The following is a 13,875-nucleotide window of genomic DNA, read 5'->3' as shown; positions in this document are numbered from 1 at the left end:
TGGAGTCTGGTCTGTTTAGCAATGACTTCAGAATATACACTTTGTATTTCTATCATAGCACAAAATGTCTGCCGATATAAATACCCTGACAGCCCATAAACTTCACTCAAGCTGTCAACAAAGGACATTGTTTGCAGGAATCAAGAGATCATCTTCAGTACTTACCATTGGAGCTCATAACTGCTACAGGGTGAATGAACAGTATCACTGCAGAAATTAGTCAGAACATGTTTCACCTGCAAAATCGTTAACTTAAACAAGTTCTTGGCATTACTAAAATATTAGATTTAATACTTATATTAACTAAATTATATTGAATAATAATTTACATTGATTCCAATTTCACCATATTCTCAGCCCTACAGCACTTGTACCTCTTGGAGTGAATAAGTAAAGTTTTTAAAATTGAAAAAAAAGGAAAGGTTAGTTTAGTCAGATTTACACAACTTTAGACATATCGAGAAAGATCAGAGAACTTCAAATATACTGGATAAAGGCCAGGTAAACTGCTTTCCAAAGACACCTTGTGCAGCCATATTATGCTTAGAGAAATATCACTACTTGGTTTTCAGAAATTCAAAACATGAAGCAACCTGCATTTGTATATTTGACGTGAAATTACACAATTTGCACTATTTTCAAGTTGGTTTGGTGTGAGAATGCCGATGCGCATATCCTCTTTTGAAATCTTGTCATGGGCGGTGAGTGATGCCACACTGCACTAAAAACAATGATGCATAGTGTCAACATGGTGCAGTATGGGGGCCCCTTTTGTTGCTTAATATTACACATAAGTATAGTATACAGGTGCCTCATTCAAGGGCCCTATTTGACCTTGCTCTGCAGATAGTCCTAGGACAGTGATGGCGAACCTTTTTTTTTTTTTTTTTTTTTCCTTAAAGTGCCAACACGGCAATTAGTTTAAGTTTAGAAAAAACAACTCGTACAGTTGTCCAAAGTTATTAAAGGGACACTGTAGGCACCCAGACCACTTCTGCCCATTGGAGTGGTCTGGGTGCCAACTCCCACTACCCTTAACCCTGCAAGTGTAATTATTGCAGTTTTTTATAAACTGCAATAATTACCTTGCAGGGTTAAGTCCTCCCCTAGTGGCTGTCTACTAGACAGCTACTAGAGGGAACTTCCTGCTCTATAGCACAGGTTCATTGTGTGAGGACCTAAAGCGTCGCTCAATTCCCCATAGGAAAACATTGAAAATCGTTTTCAATGCTTTCCTATGGGGTGCGCTAATGTGCGGCATTGCCGCGCATGCGCATTAGGTCTCCTCGGCCGGTGGGCGGGATCAGTCTCGCCCACCGGCCGACGTAGGTAGAAGGTGGAGCGGCGGGGGAGGAGCAGGCAGCGACGTGGGACATGTCGCTGCTTCAGGTAAGTCACTGAAGGGGTTTTCACCCCTTCAGCAACTGGGGATTGGGGGGTGGGAGGGAGATGAATCCTGCAGTGCCAGGAAAACTGATTGTTTTCCTGGCACTGGACATTCCCTTTAACATCTTTTGTTTTATAAGAACACAACAGAGCGTTCAATGATACAAATTTTAAATAATGATATAGATAGATAAAATTAAGCTTATATTTATTAGTATCTCCAACAAATGCAATACATACACACAGACCGCTAAATACATACACACAAACATACAGACTGCTGAATACACACACATACAGACTGCTGAATACACACACGTGTACTGGATTGACGGGTGCAGTGTATGTGTTTGAGAGTGAGGGTGTGGAGTTGGTGCTGTGTGTGTGGGGGGGGGGAGGGGAGGGCAGGGGTGCTGTGTTACAAAGTTACATAGCTGAAAAGAGACTTGCGTCCATCAAGTTCAGCCTTCCTCACATATGTTTTTGCTGTTGATCCAAAAGAAGGCAAAAAAAAAAATAGTCTGTAGTGCTTCCAATTTTGCAACAATCTAGGAAAAAATTCCTTCTTGACCCCAACATAGCAGTCAGATGTCTCCTTGGATCAAGCAGCTATTACCCCACTAATTAGAAATTATATCCCTCTGTTATTTTTTTTGCAAGTATTTATCCAATTGTAGTTTAAACATCTGTATGGACAAAACCACCTCTTCAGGCAGAGAATTCCATAACCTTATTGCTCTTACAGTAAGAAAAACCTTTTCTTTGCCTTAGATAAAATCTCCTTTCTTCCAGCCTAATTGTGTGACCTCGTGTCCTATGTATAACCCTATTTATGAATAGATTTCCGGATAAAGGTTTGTACTGGCCCCGAATATATTTGTATAATGTTATCATATACCCTCTCAGGCGCCGTTTTGCCAAACTACTAAAGAGATTTAATTTTTTTTAACCTTTCGTAACTAAAATGCTCCATAACTTTTATCTATTTTGTAGCTTGTCTCTGCACTTTTTCTAGTGCCATATCATCTTTCTTTAGAACAGGTGCCCAAAATTGCACAGCATATTCAAGGTGTGGTCTTACCAGCGATTTATAAAGAGGCAAAATTATATTTTCATCCGGAGAATTTATGCCCCTATTTATACATGACAACACCTTAATGGCCTTAGCAACTGCAGATTGACAGTGCATACTGCTGCCTAATTTATTGTCTATAACAATTCCCAAATCCTTCTCGTGTGTGGTTATCCCTAGTTCACTACCATTTAGGGTGTAAGTTGCTTGTGCATTCTTTACCCCAAAGTGCATAACTTTGCATTTCTCTGCATTAAATTTAATCTGCCATTTTAGTGCCCAGTCCCCCAATCTATCCAAATCCATCTGCAGCAAAGCAATATCCTGCTCACATTTTATTACTTTACAAAGCTTTGTGTCATCTGCAAATACTTATACATGGCTTTCAATGCCTATTTCAAGATCATTTATAAATATGTTAAATAGAAGCGGTCTCAAAACAGAACCCTGAGGGACACCACTTACCACTTTTGTCCAGCCTGAAAATGTACCATTAATGACAACTCGTACTCTATCCTTAAGCCAATGTTCTACCCAAGAACAAGAATATTCATTTAGACCAATTTCTTTTAGTTTGAAGACTAACCTATTGTGAGGAACCGTATTAAATGGGGTACATTGACGTTGTGGCAGGCTTATGCAATGTATGATCATATATTGTAACTAAATACCCATTATTTTTGCCTAGGTTAGGTGTTTTTAGAAAAGCTATTACATTCTGGGAGCTTTTTCTGTGAACGAGTGAGTGTATTGTGTTTGTTGTAAGGATAGTGTTAGAGATAAATAATAAATTCTAAATAATCATGGCAAAAAATTGTACTGGCACTTAGGCCTTTAATGCAATTTTAAATCAGTTTGTCTGCACTGTTTGTATCCATTTTCACCAGCCCACTTGCCATGGGTAATTGGGAAGTGAGTTCCTGCAAGTTGGCTTAAATTGTACCTGCACCTGCTTATATTATGCTTCTATCAGTTGGAAAGGATGCCAATGAAGGCTTTCTTGTTTAGGGATGCTCAAGGACTAGAGCCTTTGTCTGTAGAACAATCATAATGGGCTATTGACATATGTGGGTTGAGAGGTGTATGACATTCCAAGATGTGAACCGTAATTGAGATAGAGATGGATAGACTAGTCAAGCAGGGATAGGCAACCTTCGACGCTCCAGATGTTTTGGACTTCATTCCCCCCATAATGCTCTTACACCCATAATGCTGGCAAAGCATCATTGGAGGTGTAGTCCAAAACATTTGGAGTGCCGAAGGTATGCCTGGATATGGGAAGGTAACAAATATATCCCAGGATTCTCACACTGAAGCACACATTCTCACGCACCATGATCCTTCCTACAAATATGCCTTTGCACACAAACACGCACCTGTATTTATACATACAGACCCTCCATTCAAATAAACACCTGTGTTTACACCCAGTAAAATGCTGCAGTCATGCTTTGCATTAAATTAAATGCTTAGTTCTGTATGTATGTGTAGCAAATACCGTCTTAAGCCCGACTAGTACATGAAAATTTAAACCCTGAGTCTAATACATAAGCATTTATCATTTTATATTTTAAAGTTTTGTCAGCGTAATTTGAATAGCTCTCCACTAGTTATTGGCCCTCCACCTCTTATAAGATTATAATACTCAGTATTTGGCAGGGAATTATGGGGAATGTAGTCCAACAGCTGAAGGCCATGATTAGACAGTGCTCTTCTATAATCAACAGGTGCATGCTGCTTTTCTTTATTGTCCAGCGTAAAAGTGACTGTTAAATAAATAGCAATGATGCATACCTATAGCATTCCTTTCATGCCAGGTGCATAATTACCATCAGAACGTGATCTCATCACACATGAAAAGTAGACCTTTAACAAGGCTGAAGTTGAAATGCCTTTGTCTGAATGAAGAGAGGGTTATGTATCAACATTTGTAGTGGTGCAGGTGGTGTTTAAATGTATGTTTTCAACACTCAACTTTTAATTTTCATACAAAAGTTGATTCAAAGGGAAACCTACATTTATCTGGAAATTAAACTGTTAGAAATAATTTTTTATGGATATTAAAATATAGCAAATGACATCACAATGCCTCTTAGTCCAGGCATATGCAGACCACACATTGTATTAGAAAAGAAGTGAAACATTGACACTTGAGTATATGGAGAGGAATCTACAAAGCAATAGAAGTACAGATACCACCTCATAACATACCTCCCAACCGCATTTGGCGGGGCAGTCCCAATTTCAGGGGCATTTTCTGTAGTCTCTGGTGTGCCACTTCTTGGAACACTGGAGGCTAATTCCACGAAAGTGCAGCATAAAAGCCTCATATGATGCACTCACTCTGTGCACACTACGTTCAGGGCACCTAACCAATGACAAAGATCTTCAACAGATCCATGCACATGAGCAGCATTGAGTGAACCCTTTATTGAACAGAACCAATCTGTTCTTCAGTCTGTCCCTTCAGCTATGACATCACCAATTATACCCATGGTGTTTCTGACCTGTCCCAGTCCTACATTCACACCCCTTCTATGTTGAGAAGTATATTATATATAACTTGTAAAACCTCACTCTAGTTGGGTTTTCAATAAAATATTAAATTGGTGCTAAATGGCTTGAAGCAGAATACTATATGCCTACATCTTATATAAGGTCACCTGTAATATTGGTGTCCAATTCTAAAGAACTTGTCATACAAAAAAAGTTAAGAAAAGGGTTACTAGAATAGCGCACTGTCTGTATTAACAAATCTGTAAACTGAAGAAAAAAACAAAATATGAATTGCTTAGAGCAGAGAAAGGTGACATGATAAAAACTTACAAATATCTGAATGGTTTACCAAAGTACAAATGACATTTTCTGGAGGACAAAACCTGAAGTAGATTGGATTTTATCTGCTGTCAAAATTTGTTTCCTTTGTTTAAAAAAAGATGTGAAGTGTGGATATTGAGTCTTCGTATTTCAATGCAGTATCTGAAAAAGATAACACTCTAATGTATTTAATTGCCATGCAATATATTATTTATGTGCACAAATAGTTATAATTTTATTCTTTCATTTACAGGTTTTCGAAAAATAAGTTTGGATGATCTACGCAAGGCTTACATAGTAAAAGATGTGCAGCAATATATTCTTCATCGCTTGGACCAAGAAGAAGCGTTGAGACAACACTTGACAAAGGAGACTGCAGAGATGTTAAACCAACTCCACATCAAAAGCAGTGGGTGCTTTCTCTACTTGGAGCGTGTTTTAGATGGAGTCGTGGAAAACTTCATCATGCTTCGAGAGATCCGTGATATTCCTGGAACTTTAAATGGCTTATACCTCTGGCTTTGTCAAAGACTTTTTGTTAGAAAGCAGTTTGCAAAAGTCCAGCCAATATTAAATGTTATTCTTGCCGCTTGTAGGCCTCTAACAACCATTGAACTTTTCCATGCAGTTTGGACAAAAAATATGTCATTAACAATGGAAGATTTCCAGCGGAAATTGGATGTCCTATCAAAAGTCCTAGTTGAAGGGTCTGGGAATACAAAAATGTTATTCCATTATAGTTTTGCTGAATGGTTGCTTGATGTGAAACATTGCACTCAAAAATATCTATGTAATGCAGCTGAGGGCCATCGAATGCTTGCAATGAGTCATACCTGTCGGGCAAAGGAGCTGACCCCAGTTGAAGTACAGGAGTTTGCTTTACATTTAATACATTCAAATTTGCAACTAACAAATTCGGAACTAGCCTTGTGGATGATCTGGAATGGAACATGTGTCAAAGACTCATTGTGTACTGTAATACCAAAGGAGCAAGAGGTGCTACAACTGCTAGTAAAAGCGGGTGCTCATGTCGATAGTGAAGATGATAGAACATGTTGCATTGTACGACAAGCTTTAGAAAGGGAAGATTCAATTCGCACATTGCTGGATAATGGAGCATCAGTTAATCAATGTGATTCCAATGGAAGAACTTTATTGGCAAATGCCGCTTACAGTGGCAATCTTGATGTTACCAATTTGCTTGTGTCAAGAGGGTCTGATCTTGAAATAGAAGATACCAATGGACAGACTGCACTTACTCTAGCTGCTCGCCAAGGACACGTAAAGGTGGTGAATTGCTTAATTGGGTGTGGTACAAATATAAATCATTGTGATCATGATGGGTGGACAGCCTTAAGATCTGCAGCGTGGGGTGGGCACACTGAAGTAGTATCTGCTCTTTTGTATGCGGGTGCGAAAGTGGATTGTGCAGATGCAGATAGTCGAACAGCTCTAAGAGCTGCAGCATGGGGAGGGCATGAAGATATAGTGCTGAATTTGCTACAACATGGAGCAGAAGTCAATAAAGCTGACAATGAAGGAAGAACTGCTTTGATTGCAGCTGCATACATGGGGCATAGAGAAATTGTAGAGCATCTTTTATGTCATGGTGCTGAAGTTAACCATGAAGATGTGGATGGAAGAACAGCTTTATCAGTTGCAGCACTTTGTGTACCTGCAAGCAAGGGACACGCATCTGTAGTTAGCCTTCTCATTGAAAGGGGTGCGGAAGTAGATCACTGTGATAAGGATGTAATGACTCCTCTACTTGTTGCTGCATATGAAGGACATGTAGATGTAGTCGATCTGCTTTTAGAAGGTGGTGCTGATGTGGATCATACTGATAATAATGGACGTACCCCTCTGCTTGCTGCAGCATCTATGGGACATGCATCAGTTGTAAATACACTTCTTTTTTGGGGTGCAGCTGTTGATAGCATTGATAGTGAAGGCAGAACAGTTCTTAGTATAGCCTCAGCCCAAGGGAATGTTGAAGTTGTGCGAACCCTTCTTGACAGAGGCTTAGATGAAAATCACCGGGATGATGCTGGATGGACTCCTCTGCACATGGCCTCTTTTGAGGGACACCGATTAATATGTGCAGCATTAATTGAACAAGGTGCTAGAACAAATGAAATTGATAATGATGGACGTATACCTTTAATACTGGCTGCACAAGAAGGACACTATGATTGTGTACAAATATTGTTGGAGAATAAATCTGTAGTTGATCAAAAGGGTTATGATGGTCGAAATGCTGTTCGTGTTGCATCTTTGGAAGGACACAGAGACATAGTTGAATTGCTTTTTACTAATGGTGCAGACATTAATGCTAAGGATGCTGATGGACGACCAACCCTTTATATATTGTCACTGGAAAACCAGCTCACAATGGCTGAATATTTTTTAGAAAATGGTGCAAACGTAGAAGCTAGTGATACCGAAGGAAGAACTGCTCTCCATGTTTCCTGCTGGCAGGGACATTTGGAGATGGTTCAATCTCTTATATCATATCGAGCCGATGTCAATGCATCAGACAATGAGAAGCGATCTGCCTTACAGTCCGCTGCTTGGCAAGGTCATGTAAAAGTGGTACAACTGTTAATCGACCAAGGAGCACTTGTTGACCATACTTGTAACCAAGGTGCTACTGCACTGTGTATTGCAGCACAGGAAGGTCACACAGATGTTGTCCAAGTTTTGTTGGAGCATGGAGCAGATCCAAATCATGCTGATCAATTTGGACGAACCGCTATGAGAGTAGCAGCAAAAAATGGACACACTCAAATAATCAAACTCCTTGACAAATATGGAGCCACAACACTAAATGGATGCAATCCATCCCCTGTTCATACCATGGAGCAAAAGGCCTTAAATCCATCCTCGACAAAAGTACAGTCTTTAACAATTAAATCTAACAGTTCATCTAGTACAGGTGGTGGTGATGTGCATCCTACAATGCGTGGCATGTGTAATGGACCTTCACATGCTTTTAGCTCTCCTTCAGAATCTCCAGATTCGACAGTGGATCGACACAAGTCATCACTATCAAATAATTCCTTGAAGAGTTCAAAAAATTCTTCACTTCGCACAACGTCTTCTACAGCAACAGCTCAAACCGTGCCTATCGATAGTTTCCATTGCCTTTCTTTTACCGAACAAATTCAGCAGCACTCGTTACCACGTAGTAGAAGCAGACAGTCTGTAGTTTCTCCTACTTCTACAACACATTCTTTGGGACAAAATAATTCACCAACAAGTGAATTTGAATGGAGCCAAGTTAAACCTAGTTTAAAATCCACAAAGTCAAATAAAGGAGGTAAAGGAGAAACCTCAAACAAATCAGGCTCTGTAGGAAAGAAAACAAAACCGAATAGTTGTTCTCAGCCTAAAGTATTGGAGTATGAAATGACTCAGTTTGACAAAAGAGTACATGTGCCAAGTCCTGTAACTGGGGTGAATGTACCACTAAAACAGGTCCCAGTTGACACTGCATCTAAAATACAAATCCCATCTGTGCAACAAGAGGTTGGCCGCTCTCAACAACAATTTCTGATTCAACAACAAAGTGCCGAACAGAAGAAAAGAAATGGCATAATGACAAATCCTAATTATCACCTTCAAGGAAACCAAGTTTTTCTTGGTAGAGTTTCTGTGCCACGTGCAGTGCAAGGCCGCGGACATCAGGATGTCTTGGAAGGCTACCCTTCAACAGAAACAGAGTTAGGCCTTAAACAGTCATTGAAACTTCAAATTGAAGGATCTGACCCTAGCTTTAACTACAAAAAGGAAACCCCACTATAACTGGTAAGTATTTTATTGAATCTTTATTTTCCTAACACTGTATAGTAGTATATTTTACTATCAAACGGTACTGCAGCTTTTTGGAAACTTGATAGTTTTGTTATGCTCCGGTTACAGAATTTGGGTTTTGCTTATTGTGATGAAGGTAATTAATGCTAAACGGTTTGGAATGGAACTATAAACTATGAAACATAAAATCATAGCATGATTTGCAATTTAGAAGAAATGGACAAACATGAGAAGTTAAAACTTGTTTGAGTAAAATCCAAGTGCTGAGAGTCTAAAAATAAATAAATAAATACACAAAATAATGAATTGGGGTGGATATTGAGAACAATCGAGGCACCCTCCACGCCTCAGTTTAGGGCAGCCAAAGCACAGTTTGAATTAATAGTGATACATTTAATTTGCCTGAACACTTGTTTTCAGTATCTATAGTATAAACTACTTTTTATGTTTTTGTTCTTGTTTGCTAATTATGAAGATAAAGTACAGGAAAGTGTGTATTTATGGCACATTTTTCAGATTTTTTTTTTTGATTTTTTTTTAAACAGTAGTTTGAGTCTGATACACACAATTCAGATTATTCACTTAACAGTGAATTGTGGTGAGTTGAAAACTAAATTCCAAAATGAAGACCAGAATATCAAAATGTGAAATATTTCTCAATTACTCTGTTTTCAATGAATTTCTCAATTACTCTGTTTTCAATTAATTTCTCAATTCTCTACAATCCGTTGTCTTGTGGGGGAAAATGTGTTCCTGAATTAACATATTGGCATACCTCCCAACATTTCAAACAGACAAAAAGGGTCACTTTAATTTTTGGGATGTGGGTAGGGATGTGGCGGGGCTGTTCTGCAAAATGTTAGGTTACTTACTAATAACAATTTCTGCAATTAGAATGTAATTTAGAATAAGAACAATGTATCTTGCTTACACATTTCTAAACACATTTATTATACACTCGGACACACCAAGACTATGGAGCTTACTAGGAAAGAGGGACCGAGAGATTTGTGTCAAAAGTATGGACTGTCCCTCCCAAGAACATACTTTCTTAGCAAAGTGAAACAGTTAAAAATATGTACTGAGTAGGACTAAAATAAAGCAATTTGGCAAGATGAAAATAATGTATTTGTTTATTATAGTAAGTATACTTATATGTGAAACAAGTACTTGCTGCTAATACAAGTTTTTTGTTTTGTTTTCCTTTTAAACTCTACAGGTTTAAGAAGCACAAAAATATAATATACTGAAAAATGTCATCCATCATCGCAAAAGCATAAATAATTTAGATCTTCAAAGAAAACATGTATTTGGAAACTTCTAAAGGAAAACTGACTTGAAAATTGCTTTAATGTGCCTAGTTGTAGGCTACTTTGTTAAACATGTGTGCTTAAAATGTACTGTGCACAGAAATGCACTTTGTGACTGCAGGCAGCCCCCCCCCCCCCCCCCCCCCCCTCCCCCTCCAGAAACACTAGTTCTACACTCAGATTTAACTCCGACTCAGAATCACGCATATAAATGCCTTTGCAGTGAATTTGACATATTTTCCTTTTCTTATTTCTATCGGTTTATGTAAAAATCCAGGCACTAGGGATGCTTTTAATAGTAAAGTTATTGGTTAATAATGTACCTGTTGCTTCTGCAATGTTTAGTTGTTTTGCCTTAAAAATACATCATAGATCTAATCTGTGGTGCATTGTTTTTTAATTCCTGGGTCAGATCAAAACGTGGTCCTCATGCCTTTTGATGGGCTCCCAACGGTTTTAACGGGCACATTGTATTCCCTGGGCCCCTGGCACTTGACCTACATAGCATGGTTTACTGTACCCAAAGTAGACCCAAAAACATTTCTTTGTAGTCAATGTCTATGAGCTAATTGCAGTTGAAGATTGCGTTGCAAGGCTAGTGCCTTGTACACATTTTGGTTTACTGTCAAAAATGGTTAAGAACCTCTGACCTGGTCTATAACCCCAGTCAGTGAGACATCTTGATTTGATGTTTGACATCCCTGCTGTAAATCTTACCTAGATAAAATGTTACTGCCACTTATACAGCAACAAGTGGAATCTTTCATTTGGGGGGAAAAAAATAACTAAAGGACATGAACTGTTTTCCCATAGAATGCTATAGCAGATCATGGATTGGGTGAAAGATTCCAGTTCGTGGCTTTTGTGAAAATCAGATAAATTTGCTCATATCCATGGAAAAACCTGCAAAAGAGAAATATATAGCAGCAAGTATATTTCTTTATATATTATATGCATACTAAACAAACAAAATAAATGCCAAATATACCACAGTTTCCCTTTAATGACCAAGTGGCTAAAATGTTCACAACTTTTGTAATCTGTTCAACCTTGACAGTATTTTAAAAATTACAGCAGTGTCATATATCATCAATATAAGTGACACAAAAAAATCCCATGCCCCCCCCCCCCCCCCAGTATTTACATATATTATACTATTGAAGTCTTATTTGCAATGCCTTTATCTGCACAGTACACACTCAGATCAGCAGTTTATTTTCTTATTATACTTTTCATTTTTTGCTGTAGAGTTAAATGTATTATGCTCAACTTTGCAAAAAACAATTTTACAAATCATATTTATCCCTCACTGAAAAGCTCAGTGTTATGTATTTGGTGTTAACGTTCTCACTGCTTATTTAAATAAAGTTTTGTAATCTGTTGTCTTTTGTCAAGTTAGAGGAAAAAGTGTATAGTCTGCCTGTTGTGTCAAAAGTGGACATGTACATGTGTATGACTTACAAATTAAATGACTGTGGTTCCTAAGTTTTGTTGTAGCAATGTTAATAGCATATATTTATTTTCCATGCGAAGCACTAGAGTAGTAATGATGCAGCCTCTGCAGAGGAAATGTATAAAGTTAGCAAAACGTTTTGCGTTCCTTGTCCCTGTGGGATACATATAACAAGTTCTTAAACAAAAGCCTTAAGAATGCGAATGGCTTCAGTCCTAATGTTACACAATGAGTACGGTATATTTTGCTGTATGATATTGTCACTATATATTTTTTTTTCCTTTAATTCCCTAAAAGCTTTTATTTTTGGCTGATCCTTTTGTTTTTATGGGAGTATATTTGTTTTTAAATATTTTTTTTTAATTTCTGCTTTATGCACCTTGTGTCTTTTGGATACAATGCCTTTCCGATATCACAAAGGACCGCAAATTGTAATTTTTAATTTAATTTTTTTTTTTCAAATGTCTTCGCTTACTGGTAATACAAATATATTTGGATTGGAAAACAATTATAAAAATATATTTATTTTTTTTTGTTTCTAAACCGTTCCTCTGCATGTCACTAAGTGAGTTATATATATATATATATATTTTTTTTTTTTCTTTAACTGGGGAAAAAAAGTTTGAGTGTTTCTCCCTAAATGCAATTTGTCTTTGGTAAAACCACTAGCCTCTCCAAAAAATGCTAAGGAAGATGTCTATGCAGGAAGAAACGGTTGATATAGCAGCTCTGAAAATGCTGTATCACTAATGCATGATTGGTAATCATTGCAGTTTCTCCTTATTGACTGTTCTTAATATTGATCCACACTACAGTATTTAAGATGTCTCGTTTATTTGTAACCTTTTCCTGTTTAAATCATTTACTCTGCTATGCAAATAAATTTTGCTGAAAACATAACATCCTCAATGGAAATATTTCATTTATAACCATTTTTTTTTATTTTGTTTTTTGATTGTAAATAGACAATGTAAATTGAATTACACATTGTAAATTTTTTATTTTATTCCTTGTATTATATTCAGCAAAGAACTCATGTATATGAAAGTGCATAATAAATATATTTGCTTTTCATTTGATCTCATTTTTCTTCATTTTCAAAAACCCTTTAGTAATATATTAGAATAACATGCACAGTGTGTTTAATGACGAACATCTACTTATAGGAGGTATTTTTCTTCTGGTTAATAGCGAAGCCGTTTTAGACAAGGAAATATATGTTAATAGTAGTAAGTGTGATACTTTTACTGACTTTCAAGTCCACTTAGTCCCTTCTTCAGGCCTAATATATCAAGTTATTAGGCCCAACGACCTGAAAAGCAGCTTCTACTCCAGAACCACAAAAAACATAATCCTCTATAGTCAGACCTCTATATTTTAGGACAAGGCAGAATATGTGCACATTTTCAGTTTTCACACCCACAATTAGGAATTTTTTCTGGTTGAAAAAACAAATTTAATGAAGCTGCTGGGCTTTTACTCATGCTACTCCAGAGTGCTATTCTGCAGTCACGGAGAGTTTGGAATTAATATACAATTCAGTCCTAATAACTTAATTGTAGCATGTAAAAGTCACACATGGAGACCAGCACGAAGTATCCTTGAATCCACCACCTAATGTGAATGTTAACACAAAATAATAAGTAGCCATCTGAGAAGTGGCCAGTGGAGGTGTCCCTGGGCTGTAATGTAAACACTGCTCTTTCTCAGAGAAAAAAGTGTTTACTGAAGGAAATTATTACTCATTTACTGTACCCACACATATACTGTTTTTCTCTCCATTAAATGGTCTTTCTAAAGATACCATTATTTTCATCATATACGGTATAATTTACTATTAAAAAAAATTATAAAATATGATTTATTTATTTATTTTTTTTTTTAAAACACTTTTTCTAACTTTGACCCCCAAAATCTGTTGCGCGTCTACAACTGCCAAAAAAATACCCATGATTAATTTAAAAGTTTCCAAATTTTCGAAATACCCAATGTTAACATGTTCTTAACTTTTTTTTGGAAGTTAT

The 13,875-nt window shown here is 37.2% G+C and overlaps 1 protein-coding gene across 1 annotated transcript in view; it reads left to right on the top strand.

The window, feature by feature from the left end:
* The window catches only part of ANKRD50 (ankyrin repeat domain containing 50), a 54,841-nt gene extending 43,664 nt beyond the window's left edge, over positions 1 to 11,177 (top strand). The window contains exons 4-5 of the mRNA XM_063458417.1: positions 5,529 to 9,082; positions 10,308 to 11,177. Coding sequence (XP_063314487.1) covers positions 5,529 to 9,079 — 3,551 coding nt within the window. The 3' untranslated portion in view covers positions 9,080 to 9,082; positions 10,308 to 11,177. The remainder of the gene's footprint in view (positions 1 to 5,528; positions 9,083 to 10,307) is intronic.
* The last annotated feature ends 2,698 nt before the right edge of the window (positions 11,178 to 13,875 follow it).

The sequence above is a fragment of the Pelobates fuscus genome, chromosome 6 (assembly GCF_036172605.1).
Source record: "Pelobates fuscus isolate aPelFus1 chromosome 6, aPelFus1.pri, whole genome shotgun sequence".
NCBI lineage: Eukaryota > Metazoa > Chordata > Amphibia > Anura > Pelobatidae > Pelobates > Pelobates fuscus.
Note: the sequence above shows the minus strand (reverse complement) of the source record. Positions and strands in the feature narration are given on the sequence as shown.